The 20054-nt window shown below is 44.3% G+C and overlaps 2 protein-coding genes across 4 annotated transcripts; one reads left to right on the plus strand and one right to left on the minus strand.

Moving 5' to 3' along the window:
• The first annotated feature begins 5296 nt into the window (after positions 1-5296).
• Positions 5297-12362, plus strand: LOC104939767 (protein EFR3 homolog B). Its single transcript, XM_027291721.1, has 16 exons — positions 5297-5340; positions 8312-8390; positions 8597-8732; positions 8815-8967; positions 9050-9161; positions 9253-9304; positions 9467-9639; positions 9761-9836; positions 9943-10104; positions 10209-10340; positions 10433-10500; positions 10801-10934; positions 11175-11266; positions 11399-11447; positions 11591-11694; positions 11781-12362. Exons 2-16 carry the CDS (start codon positions 8376-8378, stop codon positions 11913-11915), a joined length of 1593 nt encoding a protein of 530 aa, XP_027147522.1. The 5' UTR covers positions 5297-5340; positions 8312-8375; the 3' UTR covers positions 11916-12362.
• A 21-nt stretch (positions 12363-12383) lies between these two features.
• Positions 12384-18196, minus strand: LOC104939766 (pro-opiomelanocortin). 3 transcript variants are annotated; one of them, XM_027291739.1, is made up of 6 exons: positions 18155-18196; positions 17271-17317; positions 14865-17137; positions 13959-14501; positions 13311-13407; positions 12384-13205 (listed from the first exon to the last, which is right to left on the minus strand). In XM_027291739.1, exons 5-6 carry the CDS (start codon positions 13398-13400, stop codon positions 12690-12692), a joined length of 606 nt encoding a protein of 201 aa, XP_027147540.1. In that variant the 5' UTR covers positions 13401-13407; positions 13959-14501; positions 14865-17137; positions 17271-17317; positions 18155-18196; the 3' UTR covers positions 12384-12689. The 3 variants fall into 3 exon arrangements, with proteins under 3 accessions (XP_027147540.1, XP_027147539.1, XP_027147538.1); XM_027291738.1 differs by having other exon boundaries at positions 12416-13205; positions 13284-13407; XM_027291737.1 differs by having other exon boundaries at positions 12424-13407.
• Positions 18197-20054: the final 1858 nt, after the last annotated feature.

Raw genomic sequence — 20054 nt, forward strand, 5'->3', positions numbered from 1 at the left:
ACACTGTACTGTACACTGTAACTGCAAACACTGTACTACACACGGTACTGCACACTGGACGGCACACTGTAACTGGCACATGTACTGCACACGGTACTTGGCACAGCTGGTACTTACATACTGTACGGCAGCACGTGTACTGCACACTGTACTACACACTTGACTGCACAGTGTACGCACACTGTACTGCACACTGTAAACTACACAGTGTACTGCAGGACTGTCTGGCAACACTGTACTGCACACTGTACTACATACGGTAATGCACACGTGTAATGCCACTGGTAACTGGCATACGTTAGCTGCACACTGTGACTGCACTGTACTGGCGACAGAACGGTACTGGCACACTGTACTGCACACTGTACTGCACTGACTAACTGTACTTGCAATCTGTACTGCACACGTTTGACACACTGTACTGACACTTGTACTGCACACTGTACGGCACCACTGTACTCAATACCATAGTATCGGCACCCACTGTACTGCCATCTGTAGCTGCATCTGTACTGCAACCTGTTACTGCCACTGTTACTGCAGTACAGTGTACTGCACCTACTGTACTGCCATTGACTGAGACTGTACGCACACTGGTACTTGCCACTGTATGGCAACTGTACTGCATACTGTACTAACACTGTACTGCACACTGTAGACACTGTTACATACACTGTACTGCAACAGTAACGCACACTGGTACTGGCATTCTGTTTACTGCATACTTTACTGCACAACTGTTACTGCACACTGTACTGCATTACTGTTACTGCATACTGTTTAGCTGGCAACTGTACTTCACATGTACTGCGTAACTACTCACACTGTACTGCACACTTTGACACTGTTACTGCACACTTATGCACTGTACATGCCACTTGTACTGGCACCTGTACGCATACTGGGTACTGCATACTGTGTACTACACTGCTACTGCACACTGTTACTCACACTGTGAGCTGCATCTGCACTGCATACGTAGCTGGCATTACTGTCTACACTGTGGGAGGCACACTGTGTGACACTAGTGTGCACATCTGTACTGCACAATGTACTGCAAGCTGTAGTGCCAACTGTACTCACATGCACTGTTTACGCCGCTGCTGTCTGCACACTGTACTGTACACTGTACTGCATCACGTACTGCACACTGTATACTGTACCACACTGTACTGCACACTGTACTGCAGCACGTACTGTACGTATGCACACTGTTACGTGGCACACTGTACTGGCACACTTGTCTGCACACTGTACTGCACTGACTACACACTGTATGCCACACGTATGATTACTGCCACCTGTACTACACACTGTACTGCACACTGGCACACTTATTACCATGTCCTACACTGTACTGCAATTACGCATACTTGTACTGCACACTGTACTTACATACGTACTGCACACTGTACTGACACACTGTGTACTGCACACTGTACTGGCAACACTGTACTGCGCACACGTCTGCATCTGTACTGGCACCACTTGTACTGCACACTGTACTGAATACTGCTGCATTACTGTAGCTGTGCATACTGTACGGCATACTGTACTAACACACTGTAACTGCAACACGTACTGACCACTGTTTACTGCATACTGTACTTGTCATACTGTACCTGTCGACACTGTACTGCCACTGTACTGCACGTACTGCATACTGTACTGCTACTGCTACTAAGCCACAAACACATGTACTGCAACACTTGTACTGCATACTGTACTTGCATTAACTGGACTGCTTACTGTACTGCATACTGTTATCGACACACTGTACTGCACCACTGTACGTGTACCAACACTGTACTGCACACGTACTGCACATGTACTGCATACTGTACTACACACTGTACTGCACACACTTTACGCACACTGTTACTGCATACTGTTCACTGCATACTGTACGCAGCTTACTCAGTACGGCTACACAGTACACCTGTACGCAATGTCGCACACTACTGCAATGTAACGCAGCTGTACGCCACTGTACTGCACACGTATGACTAATGCACAGGTATGACACACTGGTACTTGCAATGTACTGCACACTGTACGCACAACTGTATGCACACTTATCTGCACCTGACCGGCCACATGTACTAACCTGTCCGCACCACTGTATGCACATGATTGCACTACTGTTACTGCAACGACCACACTGTCTGCAGCACTGTACTGGCAACACTGTAACTGCAATGTAACTGCAATGACTGTTTGTACTGCATTACTGTACTGCACCTACTTGCATACTGCACACTGTACTGCTGACTGCAACGTACCTGCTTACCATACGTACCCCACACTGTACTGCATGATCATCGTACTGCATACGTACTGCATACTGTACGCCTGTACTGCACACTGTACTGGCAACTGTTACTGCATACTTGTACTGCACATGTACTGCACACTGTACTGCCCCACTTGTACTGCACACTGTACTGCATACTGTACTGCATCGTCTAAACGTACTGCATACTGTACTGCACATACTGTACTGCACTTTACTGACGACTGCACTTACGTCGTACTGCGCACTTACTGCACACGGTACTGCACACTGTTACTGCCATGTACTGTCACACTGTAACTGCACACTGTACTGCCGTATTCACACTGTATCGCACACTGTACTGTCACACTGTACTGCATACACTGTATGCATTCTGTACTGCATTGTCATACTGTACTGCCACACTGTACTGCACTGTACTGCACACTGTACTGGCACATAGGACGGCACATGGTACTGCATTTTTACTTGACTCACATACTGTACTGCACCACTGTACGCATACGTTGTACTGCATACTGTCACTACACACTGTACTGCATACTGTACTGCACACTGTACTGCATACTGTACTGCATACTGTACTGCATACTGTACTGCACACTGTACTACATACTGTACTGCACACTGTACTGCATACTGTACTACACACTGTACTACACACTGTACTGCACACTGTACTGCATACTGTACTGCACATGTACTACACACTGTACTGCACACTGTACTGCACACTGTACTACACACTGTACTGCACTGTACTACACACTGTACTGTACACTGTACTGTATACTGTACTGCACTGTACTGCACACTGTACTGCACACTGTACTGTACACTGTAGTGTATCCTGTACTGCACTGTACTGCACTGTACTGTACACTGTACTACACACTGTACTGCACTGTACTACACACTGTACTGTACACTGTACTGTATACTGTACTGCACTGCACTGTACACTGTACTGACTGTCCGCCACTGTACTGCATACTGTACTGCACACTGTACTGCACACTGTACTGCACACTGTACTGCACTGTACTGCACACTGTACTGCATACTGTACTGCACACTGTACTGCACTGTACTGACACACTGTACTGCATACTGTACTGCATACTGTACTACACACTGTACTGCACACTGTACTGCATACTGTACTGCATACTGTACTGCACACTGTTGCACACTGTACTGCACTGTACTGCACACTGTACTGCATACTGTACTGCACTGTACTAGCAACACTGTACTGCATGTACTGCATACTGTACTACACACTGTACTGCACACTGTAATGCACACTGTACTGCATACTGTACTGCACACTGTACTGCACTGTACTGCACACGTACTGCATACTGTACGCACACTGTAACGACACACTATCCTGTACTGCCAAACATGTACTGCTACACTGTACTTGTCTACTGGTACTGCACAATACTGCTGCTAACTGCACTGTACTGCACACTGTACTGCACACTGTACTGCATACTGTACTGCATACTGTACTACATACTGTACTGCACACTGTACTGCATACTGTTACTGCACTGACTGCGAACTACGACACTGTACTGCACACTGTAACTGCAATACTGACTGCATACGTACTACATAACTGTAAACTGCGACCACTGTACTACATACTGTACTGCACAACTGTACTGCACACTGTACTGCACACTGTACTACACACTGTACTGCATACTGTACTGCACACTGTACTACACACTGTACTGCACACTGTACTGCACACTGTACTACACACTGTACTGCTCACTGTACTACACACTGTACTGTACACTGTACTGTTAGTAATACGAATACTGCACTGTACTGCACACTGTACTGCACACTGTACTGTACACTGTAGTTGGTAGCCGATGCACTTACGGCACTGTACTGTACACGGTACTGACACACTGTACTGCACTGTACTACACACTGTACACTTACACTGTACTGTACGAATACTGTAACTGCACTGCACTGTACTGCACGCACTGTTACAATGTACTGCACTGTACTGCACTGTACTGCATACTGTACTGTACACTGTACTGCATACTGTACTGCACACTGTACTGCACACTGTACTGTATACTGTACTGCACTGTACTGCACACTGTACTGTACACTGTACTGTATACTGTACTGCACTGTACTGTACACTGTACTGCATACTGTACTGCACACTGTACTGCACACTGTACTGTATACTGTACTGCACTGTACTGGCAACACTGTACTGGTACACTGTACTGGTACACTGTACTGTACTGTACTGCACACTGTACTGTATACTGTACTGCACTGTACTGCACACTTACTGACACACTGTACTGTATACTGTACTGATACTGTACTGCACTGTACTGCACCTGTACTGTACACTGTACTGTTATACTGTACTGCACACTGTACTGGTACTTACGTACTTACACTTTACTGGCCACTGTACTGCACACTGTACTGCACACTGTACTGTATACTGTACTGCACACTGTACTGTACACTGTACTGCATACTGTACATGCTGACGCTGTACTGCACACTGTACTGTTACTGTACTACACACTGTACTACACTTGTACTGCAAGTGCTACACAAAGCAAGGAAAACATAAGTGTTGGTTTTTTCTCTGTGTAGTTTGTGAAGTTCGCCGAACATCGAGGAGGACACGCCGTCCTACCATCGCAGCTACGACTTTCGTCGTGTCTCGCTTCAGTGAGATGTGGTCACTCTGAACACGGAGACCTCGACATCCAAAACAAGTCAGTGTGACGTCATCAGCAGAGTGCTGACATGACCCAACAGATGGAGTAATCTGTGTGTGTGTGTTGTGTGTGTGTGTGTGTGTGTGTGGTGTGTGTGTGTGTGTGCAGGATCCGTGTGCGGGGATCCGTGGTCTGCAGGGCGTGGTCAGGAAGACGGTGGACGACGAGCTGCAGGTGAACATTTGGGAGCCACGTCACATGGGACAGAATTGTCCCCGCTCTGCTGGTCAACCTGCAGCAGCACACACACACCGACAGGTAACACACACACACACAACACACACAACACACACACACCACAACAAAAACGCGCTCTACACTAACGTGTGTGTGTGTGTTGTGTGTGGTGTGTGTGTTGTGCAGCGAGTCTCCAGCCGAGCAGACTGAGGTGTGGTTTCAGGGAGCTGTTGGGCCGAGCTTGCATTACGGACACATTAGTAACCATCAGACCTGTCTGATGAAGACAACCACACTGTGCAGGAGGAGTACTATATACATCATAGCAGTAGTACTAGTATACACAGTAAGCAGTAGTAGTAGTATATAATCAGTATAGTATAATATATCAGTAGTATAGTATACTCGTAGCATAGACTAGTAACTCAGTAGGCAGTAGTAGTAGTAATAGAGTAGTATACATCAGTAGCAGTTAGTAGTGAATAGTCATTAGTAGGTATTATATCAGTAGTAGTAGTAACATCAGTAGTAGTAGTATACATCATGTAGTAGTAGTTGTAGTATTACATCAGTCAATAGTGTAGTGTATACATCAGTAGCAGTAGTTGTAGTGTATAATATCAGTAGTAGTAGTATACATCAGTAGTAGTATTGTAGTATATATATCAGTAGTAGTAGTATACTCAGTAAGAGTAGTGTAGTAATATATATCAGTAGCGTAGTAGTAGTAGTATACATCAGTAGCAGTAGTTGTAGTATATATATCAGTAGCAGTAGTAGTAGTAATACATCAGTAGCAGTAGTTGTAGTATATATATCAGTAGTAGTAGTAGTATACATCAGTAGCAGTAGTTGTAGTATATATATCAGTAGCAGTATTGTAGTATAATACAGTACAGTAGTGTTGTAGTATATATATCAGTAGCAGTAGTAGTAGTAGTATACATCAGTAGCATAGTACGTAGTATACATCAGTAGCATAGTTGTAGTATATCAGTAGCAGTAGTAGTAGTAGTATACATCAGTAGCAGTAGTTGTAGTGAATATATATCAGTAGTAGTAGTAGTAGTAGTATATATATCAGTAGTAGTTGTAGTATATATATCAGTAGCAGTAGTTGTAGTATATATATCAGTAGCAGTAGTTGTAGTATATATATCAGTAGCAGTAGTAGTAGTAGTAGTATACATCAGTAGCAGTAGTTGTAGTATATATATCAGTAAGTAGTAGTAGTAGTATATATCAGTAGCGTTGTAGTAATATATCAGTGCGTATGTAGATATATATCAGTAGCAGTAGTGTAGTTAAGTAGTATACATCAGAAGCAGTAGTTGTAGTATATATATCAGTAGTAGTAGTAGTAGTAGTAGTAGTAGTAGTAGTAGTATACATCAGTAGCAGTAGTAGTAGTATATATATCAGTAGCAGTAGTTGTAGTATATATATCAGTAGCAGTAGTTGTAGTATATATATCAGTAGCAGTAGTTGTAGTATATATATCAGTAGCAGTAGTTGTAGTATATATATCAGTAGTAGTAGTAGTATACATCAGTAGCAGTAGTTGTAGTATACATCAGTAGCCGTAGTTGTAGTATATATATCAGTAGCAGTAGTAGTAGTAGTATAATCAGTAGCAGTAGTTGTAGTATATATATAAGTATAGTTATATAGTCAGTACAGTAGTAGTTAGTAGTATATATATCAGTAGCAGTAGTAGTAGTAGTATACACAGTAGCAGTAGTTGTAGTATATATATCAGTAGCAGTAGTAGTAGTATATACATCAGTAGCAGTAGTAGTAGTATATACATCAGTAGCAGTAGTTGTAGTATATATATCAGTAGCAGTAGTTGTAGTATATATATCAGTAGCAGTAGTTAGTAGTATATACATCAGTAGCAGTAGTAGTAGTATATACATCAGTAGCAGTAGTTGTAGTATATATATAGTAGTAGTAAGTAGAGTATATATATCAGTAGCAGTATATAGTATATACATCAGTAGCAGTAGTTGGTAGTATATATCAGTAGCAGTAGTAGTAGAATAATATCAGTAGTAGTAGTATATATATCAGTAGTAGTAGTATACATCAGTAGCAGTAGTACTAGTATACATCAGTAGCAGTAGTTGTAGTATATATATAGTAGTATAGTATACATCAGTAGCAGTAGTTGTAGTATACTCAGTAGCAGTGAGTAGTAAGTATATAGATCAGAGCAGTAGTTGTATATATATCAGTAGCAGTAGTAGTAGTAATATACATCAGTAGCAGTAGTTGTAGTATATATATCAGTAGCAGTAGTAGTAGTATATACATCAGTAGCAGTAGTTGTAGTATATATATCAGTAGTAGTAGTAGTATATATATCAGTAGCAGTAGTAGTAGTATATACATCAGTAGCAGTAGTTGTAGTATATATATCAGTAGCAGTAGTAGTAGTATATATATCAGTAGTAGTAGTATACATCAGTAGCATAGTACTAGTATACATCAGTAGTTGTAGTAATATATATCAGTAGTAGTAGTATACCATACAGTAGCAGTAGTTTGTAGTATACATCAGTAGCAGTAGTTGTAGTATATATCAGTAGCAGTAGTTGTAGTATATATATCAGTAGCAGTAGTTGTAGTATATATATCAGTAGCAGTAGTTGTAGTATATATATCAGTAGTTTGTAGTATATATATCGTAGCATAGTTAGTATAGTCGTAGTATATATATTCAGTAGCAGTAGTTTTAGTGTAGTATTATATCAGTAGAGTTGTAGTATATATATCAGTAGCAGTAGTTGTTAGTATATATATCAGTAGCAGTAGTTTGTAGTAGATATATATCAGTAGCAGTAGTTGTAAGTATATATATCAGTAGCAGTATTGTAGTAGTATTAAGTATTGTAGTAGATTATCAGTAGCAGTAGTTGTAGTATATACATCAGTAGCAGTAGTTGTAGTATATATATCAGTAGTTGTAGTATATATATCAGTAGCAGTAGTAGTAGTATATATATCAGTAGTAGTAGTTGTATCTATCAGTTGTACTTCTGTGTTTCAGGCATCTGGACAGTCGCAGTCTTTGGGAAGGACGCAGCTTTGCTGTTCACTGTTTTCACATCATCATGTACTCCATCCAGGTCAGTGAGTAAAGTAAAGTACTACCACCAAGTGCTACTGTGTGGTATTAATACGACATTACTACCTGATAAAACTGATTATATGTGACAACAGATTGATGCTGCAGACTTCGACAGACTGGACCTTTGAGTACTTCATCCTGCGTACCTGTACTTGACTGATTAACTGTTTGTACTTGTCCCCTAACTGGACTGAACTGTCTCAGTCTCAGCATTCACACCTGGTCATCCAGCAGCTGTTGGGTCACCTGGACGCTAACAGCAGGAGTCCAGCTTCAGTCAGAGCCGGGATAGTGGAGGTCCTGTCTGAAGCTGCTGTTATCGAAGCGACTGGATCTGTCGGTCAGTGTTCGGCCTCTGGACTCACGCCTGCCTGCTCATCTTGTGTGCTATGGAAATAATCCTTCATGTACGTGTACCGCAGGTCCCACAGTACTGGAAGTGTTCAACACGTTACTGCGACAGCTCAGGCAGAGCGTCGACTACCAGCTGACTGGTTACTATGACAACGCCGGAAAACACAAGACCAGCTCAAGTGAAGAGAAAACTCTGCAGGACGCCGTCATCAAAACTATCGGTCAGCCTCGGCGGGAGTTTTTTTTCTTTGTTTTCCAGGTGTCATTAAAAAGTTTTCAAGGTGTGTCACCTGTGTTTTCCAGGATCATTTGCCAATACGCTTCCCATCTACCAGAGGTCAGAGGTCATGCTGTTCATCATGGGGAAGATCCCCGTTCCTGGTATCTACCCCGCCCTGGGGTCACCTAACGCCGGGTACCGCTCACACCAGCTCACTTCCTCCTCTTCACAACCAACCATATATGTCATGAATATTAAACACCTCACCTGTGTGTGTTGGCCTCAGGTTTGAAGGCAGCAGAATGATCCAGGTGATGCTGTTGAAGTCTCTCCTCCAGGTGAATCCACTTTAGTTTTCAGTGTCGCTGCAGCTTCTGTTTGGATTAGCCTCCTCCATCTGTGTTTGCATACCCTGCTGTCCAATCACTACCTTTATCTCTGAGTGAAAGGCCTCACAGTCTAAAGACTGCCTCTCCGCCCGGCCTCCGTCCCGTCCTCAGGTGTCAGAGCGTTATGAAAGCAGTAACATGTTGACGGCGTTGCCCTCGTCCTTCTTGGAGCCTCTGCTGTCCTTCACTCTGATGGAGGATCCGGACATCCGTCTGCTGGTCCTGTCCATCCTCACCTCGCTCATCGACAGACGCCACAACGCCACCAGACTCGCCGCTGCCAGGTCACAACTCAACACAAATAACACAGAGCCAGTGATGAGGGTAAACTGGGGAGTGAACATGTGCAGTATGTAGATTACAGACTTTTATTAAACGAGGTGAAGCTCTTCTCTGTGTCCACAGTGTGATGTTTGACGTGTCAGTGTTGGAGCTGAAGGAGGACCGATGCTCTCGACAGGACAACTTGTTCATCAGGAAGGTGAGGAAATGTTTCAGTCTTTGAATAACGAGCATCACCACCAACACATCATCACAAATGTTGATTATGAAGTAAATATCTCTAATGAACGAACCCGTGCCTGCAGCATGCTCAGCGTCTCTACAGACATGTTTACCTGACCTGTAAGGAGGACAGCAGTGGGCGGGGCCACTACCAGGCCCTCGTCACCCTGTTGGCCGTACTCAGTGTGGAACTGGCCAATGAGGAGGTGGTGGTGGACCTGATCCGATTGGTCCTCGCTCTGCAGGTACACCTGAAGTCATCCTGCTAAAATGCGATAAACATTTTGAATTTGATGGCAGTTTCTTTCTCGGGGTCATTGTGTTCTCTCTCTTGTGATTGGCTGATCAGGAGCTGGCGTTGTCCAGTCATGAGTGTCTGTCAGTGTTTAACCGCTGTGGTGTTCACGCCGTCTGTGCCGCCTTCCTCAACCTGCTGGCTCAGCTCGGTCCGCCTCCACCACTGCACCAGCACGTCACACAGGTGAAGAGATACTGTGTGTGTGTGTGTGAACAGGTAATCCAGGTGTGTGTTTACACTGCGTCATGTCGTTTATGTATCTCCTGTGTCTGCAGGTCATGGAGAGGCGTCAGAAGGACGCTCCACACCTGCTGCCTGATGCCGTTTTCTGTGACCAACCCAGGTACGGACAACGAACAGCTCCCCGTGTAAATGTAGTGGAGTAAAAGTATAAAGTAACAGGAAATATTTAAGTCAAGTACCTTAAAATTGTACTTGAGTAAATGTACCTGACCTGCAACTGTAAACACAGTAGTAAAACGTTTGTTCTGTCCACGGTGTAACAGAAAGTACACGACAGTAACACATGAGAGGGTGTGTGTTATTACCAATATACTGAGTCTGATGGAGCATGGTCATGATGTGTGTGTGTGTGTGTGTGTGTGTGTGTGTGTGTGTGTGTGTGTGTGTGTGTGTGTGTCAGACTTCCAGAAGGTGAGCTGAAGGTTGACGAAGCTTTTCTGTTCGTCCAATCAAACATCTGCGAGGCTCTGACAGGAAGCAGCTACAGCGCACACACTGAACGCTTCAACACACCGTACACACCTCAGCTAACAGGTACACACACACACACACACACACACTCACACACACACGTTTTAATTATTTACTCACTCAGACTACATTAATGTTTTCTTATTTGGTCCCATGAATTCTGCAGATAAACGCTGATATCTGTAGACACCCTGAAGGGGGCGCCATACACAGTGTACTCTCATTACTAGAAGCTACAAGTATTCAGACAGCAGTACTGTGTGTGTGTGTGTGTGTGTGTGTGTGTGTGTGTGTGTGTTTTAGACGAGGATCGTCTGTCAAAGAGGAAGAGTATCGGAGATGTCATCTCTCTGCAGATTGACATGGACCCTCAGTTCTGTCCTGATACACAGCAGGTACCTGTCTGTCTGTCTGTCTGTCTGTCTGTTTGTCTGTGTGTACCTGTCTGTCTGCCTGTCTGCCTGTCTGTCTGTCTGTCTGTCTGTGTGTACCTGTCTATCTGTCTGATGTCTCTCTCTCTCGTGCAGCGACCTCAGACAGAGCAGATCACCTTTGAGACGTTGAAGAACGCCATCGGTGAGTGAGCGCTCAGTAAATCAGATGATGTCACATTAATATTTGATTTAGAAAATAAAAACTTTAACAACGACCTCCAGCAGGGACATTAATATTAATGAGTCTCCGTTCTGATTGGCTGGTTTTCTTTTGAAATGCTGCAGAAGACAGAGGAAGTGTGGAGGAGGACGAGAGGAGGAGGATGCAGGTGGTGGAGAAGTTTCAGACGGCGCCGTTTGAGGAGATAGCTGCTCACTGTGGAGCCAGGGTGAGTGACCTCTGACCTCTGACCCCTGACCCCTGTTATAACCTGAATGGGCCCAGCTGATAACGGATCCCCTCCTCTCGTTGCAGACCTCTCTGCTTCAGTCTAAACTGGATCAGGTCTTTGATCTGATCGTCCGTCCTCCTCCGTCTCCGTCCGGACATTCTCCGCCTCGCTCCACGCCGCTGCATGAGATGAAGTTTCCTGACCTGTGTGTCTATTAGACTTTGTCACCAGCTTTCTTTACTTCATGAATCGTGTTTCTTTGGCTCATTCGTGATTTTAGTTTTGTGATTTGAAGGTCCTCGTATTTATTTAGAGTCGAATCTTCCTAATTCTGTTTTTGTTAGTGATTCAAATCTTTATGTTACCTCAGAATGAGACTCGAGTTGTTTCGACTTTAAAGACTCGAGAACACCACGGCTCGTCTTCCACGGAACAGTGGATCAGAACAAACTGAATCTAGATGGAGACTTTTCTCAGCCAGCGTAGTTTCTCCTTCACACTTGAACGTTGAACTACACCCCTTGATGTCAGCTGATCTACACATTTCCTTTTAAATGAGAAACGGATTGACCAGCTTATTGTTCACCGTGTCGTCCTTCTGTAAACGTCTCGTCAATGTGCTTTGCTAATGAAATAATAAACTTCATATTTATTGTTTCATTTCACTCGCTTGTCGTCAGAGTTGTTGGTTTGATGATTTGATCTTTGCTTATGTGTCTTGAATATGTGTTGTAGTTTCAAAGTTTGACTTCAGGGTTCGACACTGTTCTCTGAATGTGTCTGCTGTGGGTTTCAGGTAAGACGTTACCTGCATGTCTGAGTCAAAGAAAGACGTGACTCGTCCTTTGCTTGCAAATAACTCTGTTTTTATATCATTTACAGGTATTTACAGGAATCACAAAAATATCAAAACCTCTCTCTCTCTCTCTCTCTCTCTCTCTCTCAGTCATTCAGATAAAGGTACAGAGCTTTCGTTGGTCACCGTTTGTCTGTCACTTCTGCTGCTGTCCGTCTTTGTTGATGACGTTCTTGAAGAGCGTGAGCAGCGGCCTCTGGCTGCGATCGTCCCAGCTCTTCATGAAGCCTCCGTAGCGTTTGCTGGCCGGTGGGCCGCTCCATCGAAAGTGCTTCATCTTGTACGAACCGTCTTTCTTCTCCTGGACGTCCCTGAGAAGCTGCTGCTGGTCTTCCTCCACCTCCTCCATCACCTCCTGCGCCTCCTCCTCCTCCTCTGCTGCTGATAACAACTCACTGGCCAGCTCCCGCCTCCTCATCTCTCCTGGGAAAACCTCGGCGGACTCCTCCTCCATGCCGTTGGAGGTGTAGACTTTGACGGGGCGGCGTTTCCGGCCGACGGGCTTCCCCCAGCGGAAATGCTCCATGGAGTAGGAGCGTTTTACCTGAGGAGAGGAGGAGGAGTCTGACGCAGGTGGAGGCTGGAGGTGGGCTCTGCCTGGGATGACGGGGGTCTCTGCGGTGAGGTTGTAGTGACAGAGCTGGATGCACTCCTGCAGGAGAAGGAAAGGAGACAAGTGAAGGTAGGACACGGTGAAGTAAAGGTTGGTAAAGGTTGGATCGTGTGTTACCATCATGCTGCTCTCAGAGTCGAGCACCTGACAGCTCGGATGCTCCCAGCACTGACTGACAGCTCCTCTGGCCACGCCCACAACCAGCACAGCCACCAACAGCCACGCAGGACACATTCTTCTCCTGCCGGCCAATCAGAGACAAGCACACAAAAGACACATCACACAAACATCTTTAATTTGAATTCATAACGATCAGATATATGTTAAATACAAGAAGGCTGCAGTGTGTAATTATACTTAATTACCACTTCTCAAATATATAAATATATATTTACCAAATCTATATATAAGTACGGCATACAATGTGTATATTATAAATAATACGTTAAATCGACCACGTATCACTAAAGTCTCTGTAAGTAGTTTGACATTCATGTAATTTATTTAATTATATTGCACACACATGCTTTATATAAAGTCCATACACACAATCATATATATATACTATATAGTCATTTGATTCGCATTTATCACATTATTACTGCAAATGATTAAATTACATTTAATGTATAAGATCTTATTCTAACATCCAAACAACTTATTTAAAATCACTTTAATCAAGTCACTTTATATTTTATTGTCTCCTCTGCTTAAATAATTATAATATTTATAAAGTATGTATTAAAGGTAAATAACTAACTAAACAATAATAATAATAATTCAGACTCTCACCACTCTGTCTTCTTCTTTCTCTTATTGCAGTCGTTTTCTTGTTGTTCGATGTCGTCGGATGGAGATTTGTCGTTTCTCTCCTCTTCTGTCACTCCGACGATTTCAGACGACTTTTATACTCTCAGCCAAGGACACACACAAACACACACACACACACACACACACACACACACACACACACTCATTCATGCGTGTAAGCACACACTTATGATGGTCAATCAATGAAAGATCACCCCTCCTCCTCCGTCCAGTGAAAAGCCATCAGCTGAAGTTTCTCGTGACAGCGATCATAACGTCGATTCTTTGAGTTTGGAACACGATGATTTATGATTCACGTCAGATTTGTCTTTTTAAAACAACACACGTCAAACCGTGTAAATCTGTGTTCACCAGCTCGCTGTGTTAAATGTCAGACGGCAGGTTTAGCAGATTAACACCAAACTGACATGTCATCATCGGAGAGGAGACGGGATTCAGACCTGCGGGTCAGGGTGTACAGTTACACACACACACACACACACACACACACACACACACACACACCTGCTGCTTTGTTTGAACCCTCACGGTGATTGTGCAGAGGTTTATCTTCTTTAATGGACCCCCACAGAAAGGTGAGTCCACCTGGAACCTTTTTAAGGCTCCACACATTATGAACATGCATTATAACCTGTTATGACAAATTATAACTGGGATTATCACGGTTATATAATCACATGTATTATATCCTCGTTATATGGTGATGTCGATGTGTTGGTGTACAGATTATCTACTGAAGCTGGCATGTCAGTCATTTTTTGTTTTTGTTGTTTTTCTAATGGAACAAATTGAACAGCATGTGGCAGCAGGTAAATATAAACCCATTAGACTGCTCTCATGGCCTTGAACCTCCATTCAAGCCATTACACACACACACACACACACACAGGAAGAAAGCCTCATGATGAAGCAAAAGTCAGACGAGCTGGACACATTATCACAAGCGGAAGCACTTTATTCACCAGCTGCAGTCATTAGTCACGTCTGTGAATGTTTCATTCATTTTTTTAAAACACACTTTTTGTGAAAACATCAGGGAATGTGTACGAACAGTCCTTGTTTGCTCTGATCACACTCATAGTTCAAATATCTTTTCATTATAATTTCAGCTGGTCCTGCTTGTGTCATGATGGAGGGTGGGGGGTTCAGGAATGGACCCACATGCGGGCAGGTGTGGCAAGGCAACAAAAACAAAAAGCAGCTGGAAATCCAGGCAAATAATCCAAAAAGGCAAAGGCAGGGTCAAGAAACAGAGAAGATACGAAACCACTAACCATAAAGCACACGAGGAAAAAACACTGGGGAGGGACGCAAAGGGAACACAGGATGTAAAGACATGCAGTAAAAAAAACAAGACAGGAAGTAGAATAAGATAAGACACAGACAGGAGAGAACTACAAAATAAAACAGGAAACAGCTTGTGAGGGACACTATGCCACCAATCCACCTGCCATTGACCTGTTGCCTCAGAGCTGATGTAGTTGTTAAGTTTGTTGGTTTTTAGTTTCACTCTCTAATGTCTGTACCTCGTTACTTCAGGTACTGACTGTCAACAAACCACAGTCCATGGTAGACTGTATGTATCTCCATGTATTTCTAGTAGTAGTGTTGCGTCACTTGCACCTTGCGGTTGTGAAACAAACCCACCAGGCCACCAACTGCCTCTCGTTGTCAGACTTCGCCCGTGAGCGATTTTAAGTCTACAGTGGATGTTGGACTTGTAAGGATTGAACCCATGACCTCTGAACTTCAAAGCAGAGCTAGTGGCTTACACAGCTGAGCATTAGTTCTTTGTGGTTTTCAGTCTTTCTTTTGGACCTGGACCTCAAAATTCTGCCAAGAATCAAACCACAGTTTCCCAAACAAGCAACCATCCAGTTCCAGGTGCCTGGCTTTCCACCTCCACTACTGGAGCCTTGCAGTCCTGAAACGAACACACCATGCCACCAAATCCCCCTTGCTGCTGAGACCTCTTCTCTGAGCGCCTTAAGTCTTTACTTTGGGTGTTGGACTTTAAAGTTCGCTGCAGCTCATAAGGATCAAACCCACGTCCTCTGAACCTCAAAGCATTTCTCTACCATCCTCAGCTGTTGGAGCAGACATAGGTGTTCACTCCTTCTCAGCACTTTTCACTCTGTCCTTTGAACATAGACCTTAAAATTCAACTGAACTGAACCCACATCCTCTAGACACCAAAGTAGGACTTTGCCTCCCTGAGAAAACAGGTTGGTGGCAGCTGATCTGTCTTTCTGAGAGCTTTTCACTTGGACCTTCAAAATTGACCTCATGAGGATCAAACAGCCTTCACAACGCACAGAAGAACTAAGATATCTTCTGACAATTAATGGATTATGAGTTATGAAAAAAAGAGCTTCATTACATCTAAATCAATTATGTGACAGTTGATAATCAAACGCAACCAAATAAAATCAAAGGGCCCCACCAGAATCTAACCAGGGACACATGGTGTGGGACAGAAAGAACATCAGCTGTGTGATCCTGGACACACTCAACTGATCTGTTCAGCAGAGACAATGTTTGTCCAACAGGAGGAGACTCTCCGTCCTACAGAACACACAGAGACACTGAAGAATCAGAACCAGAAACAGGCCACCAGAGTCCAAACGCAGGATAAAGAGGTTCAGTGAATGTGGTGTTGAAGGTGTGGAGGTGGATCAGTGTGTCGGAGGAGACTCTGTAGAAGGACAGAGAGCCAGCAGGACAGTCCACATACACTGCTACTCTGTGAGAGACCGAGGACGAGGAGGAGGAGGAGGAGGAGGAGGAGGAGCAGGAGATGGATGTTGATCTGTTATTGTGACTGACAGAGTAACCACCACCATCAGAGCAGCTCAGACTCCAGGAATGATCGTTCCATCCAAACACACAGTCATCACTGACTCCTTTCCTTCTGATTCTTCTGTAACTCACTGATACATCAACTCTTCCTCTCCACTCGACCTCACAGTAACAGCGACCGGTCAGACCAGTTCTACACAGCAGCTGAGGCCAGTGGTCAAATCTGTCTGGATGATCAGGATATGAGTGAACCTCCTCCACACGTGTCATCTTCCTGTTGTTGTCAGACAGTTTAATCTCTCTGTATACTGTGTTTGTGTCGACTGTGAGTTCACAGGAATCTGATGGAGAGAACAAGACAGTTATTAATCTATCATCTGTTCATTTATTGATGATGACATCAGAGATTTGAAGGAGTGATGTCACAGTTTGAAGATGGTTTGTTTTCATGAATCAAATTAAAAACACACTTACACTTCCTCAGACCTGGACTCAACCATCGGACTCCAGCAGGCTCCACCCTGAAAGGAGGAGGGGGGTCAGGCCAGCACATCCTCTTTCAGCATGCAAACATGGACATTACATCACTCTCAGACACAGTTTGGTTTTTCTGTTCACATGGAGGGTTGGGATTGATTCATCTGATTCAGTCCAAATCCACCATCTGATTCCTTTGAATCCTTTATTGAATCTAATCAGGTTTCACTTTCAACATTTGCAGGGAACCAATTAGAAAGAACCAAAGTCAAAGGCTCCGGCCAAGTCTTTGTGTTCAGGAAGTTCCTCACTGAGTGAAATGAGCCAGAAGGATTTAAGTGTCAGCCATGATAAGAGCTGTTTGAATTCTCTGAAGAAGGAAAAGAGCTTCACTGCTTCCTTTCTTGTCTCCTTTAGCAGAGGAGACACTGGACCATCCTTTACCACAGTAGTCCTAATATGTTATATGCCCCATCAGTCAACCTTTAATTTAACTAACTAGTCAAGAGCATCCATAAGACTGTGAAGTGATAAGTCATTTTAGAGCCACATCAAGTAAGGTTTAATGATGATGATGTGCATCAGAAGCATTCTGTTGTGTTTATGAGTGTAGCTCATGAAACATATAACCACTATGAATGGCCCACATAACTGACTATAGATTGTCTTCATAGAAAGTGTAATTCCTCTTTGACCTCATGACGTTTTCCATGGAGGCTCGAGGAAAAGTGTGTTAAGGAAAGGACAAGGAATCTTCTTTTTTGACTATGGACCGCAGACAAAGATAGATTGAGATCTGTCAGAGCTTTGACACAGAAAGTTTCCAGCTCTTCTCCTCTATCACACTGATGTCCTGGTGGCTGCAGCAGGCCTCGTCATACCTGAGAGTGTCCAGTCTCGTCTGGATCCCTCCAGTCCAGCAGCAGCAGCACGCTTCACGCTCCTGAGTCTCCTGGATGCATTGTAGCTCAGGTCCAGCTCCTCAATGGGAGGGGTTTGGAGCTCAGAGCTGAGGCCAGAGAAGTACAGCCTTCCTCTGTGAGTCAGACAGCCTGACGCCCGTGAAAACACACAAAACAACACACATGGAAGATCATCTGAGGGTCCTGCTGCGCCAGTCAGATAAAGAAAAACTGTCTATGTCTTTAAATGCTCATCAAGCTGAATGGGTTCATGGATCCTGACCTGAGACGTCCAGTGTACAGTGTGGACTCTCCAGTCCAGAAGACAGCAGCGTCACTCCTGATCCTGCAGTTGTTGTTACTCATGTCCCAGATCTTTCAGACTAGAGGACTGGGAGCTGAAACTGAGGACAAGCTTCACAGCTTCTCTCTGAGAGGTTACAGCCACTCAGTCTGGGAAAACAACAGAAAGGAACAAGAATAGATTTTTTCTCCAGTTTGAAAGAGTCTCAGAGTATTTCTTGATGAATAAATCACACTTACAGAGCTTCTTGGAGGTCTTGATCACGGCAGCAGCCTCAGAAGACCCTCCTCTGAAGCAAGAAATTTCTTTCAGGTCAACACGTCCAGATCTTTGTCTGAATGACAGTAAGATGAAGACCAGAGCTGACCACTGAGCAGGAGAGAGTTTCGCTGTAGAGAGACTGTCCTGATCTCAGGTAGCGGTGATCTGCTCCACTAGAGAAACGATCATAGCCATTCATTCGACAGTGGAACAGGTTGATGCTTAGCTTCTCTTCTGCAGAGGGAGTCTCTTCAATCTTCTCTTCTATGTACTCGACTGTTTCTGATTGGTTCTTGAGTCACTTCCTGACGGTGTCAGCAGACCTCGTAGGAGTCTGATTGGTCTGCAGTGAAAGTCCCAGGAGGGAAGCGGAGGAACAAGTCCAGGTGTCCATTGGGACTCGTAAGGCCTTGTCCACAGCACTGGTAGAAGTGTGTCTCCTGCAGAATTTCTGTTGTTTTCTAACAGCACATTGACTCCAGAGTTGATGAAGGTCAGATGGACATGAAGAGCGCCAGAAACTCCTGAACACTCAGATGGACGAAGCCGAACACACTGGTCCTGTTAACAGTCCTCTCTCCTCTAGTAAAGATTCTGTGTGACACCCAGACACTGAGGCTGCTCTGATATCGATGACCCACTCTGTCAGGTCTGATTCATAAAGATCAGGTTTCCTTTCTGCAGCTGTCAAAAGCCAGTTTTCCCAGAGACTCAATCATCTTCCTGCTCTCTGGACTCCAGTGTGGATCTGCCAGCTGCTCCATCATACTTGATGTTCTTCACTTGCACGGAACCACCAGGAAGTGGATGTACATCCAGCAGGCTCTTGGGCAGCTCTCCTCCCTCTCTGGTCTTCAACAGACCTCCAGAACTGTAGCAGAGATCCAGCAGAAGACTGGGATGTGGCACATGATGTGGAGGCTTCGTGGATGTCTTGATGTGGGAGATGATTCTTCTTGGCCTGTGCTCCTCATCTGAATCTCTTCTTGAAGTACTTCTTCTGGGGTCAGTGAACCCTCTGACCTCTGTCACCATGTCAACACAGTCAGGAGGGATCTGATTGGCTGCTGCAGGTCTTGTGGTTACAGAGGCGAGCAGAGGGAAGCAGTTTCCCCCTGAGGAGGTTTGTCAGCAGCACATCCACTGAGGTGGACTCTGTAACATCAGTCAGGACTCAGTGTTGTGGAAGTCCAGAGGAAGTCGACACTCATCCAGACCGTCAAAGATGAACACAACCTGGAAGTCTTGAAACCTGCAGATTCCTGCTTCTTTGGTTTCAGTGAAGAAGTGATGAACAAGTTCCACCAAGCTGAA

Source organism: Larimichthys crocea, chromosome XIX (assembly GCF_000972845.2).
Source record: "Larimichthys crocea isolate SSNF chromosome XIX, L_crocea_2.0, whole genome shotgun sequence".
Classification (NCBI taxonomy): domain Eukaryota; kingdom Metazoa; phylum Chordata; class Actinopteri; family Sciaenidae; genus Larimichthys; species Larimichthys crocea.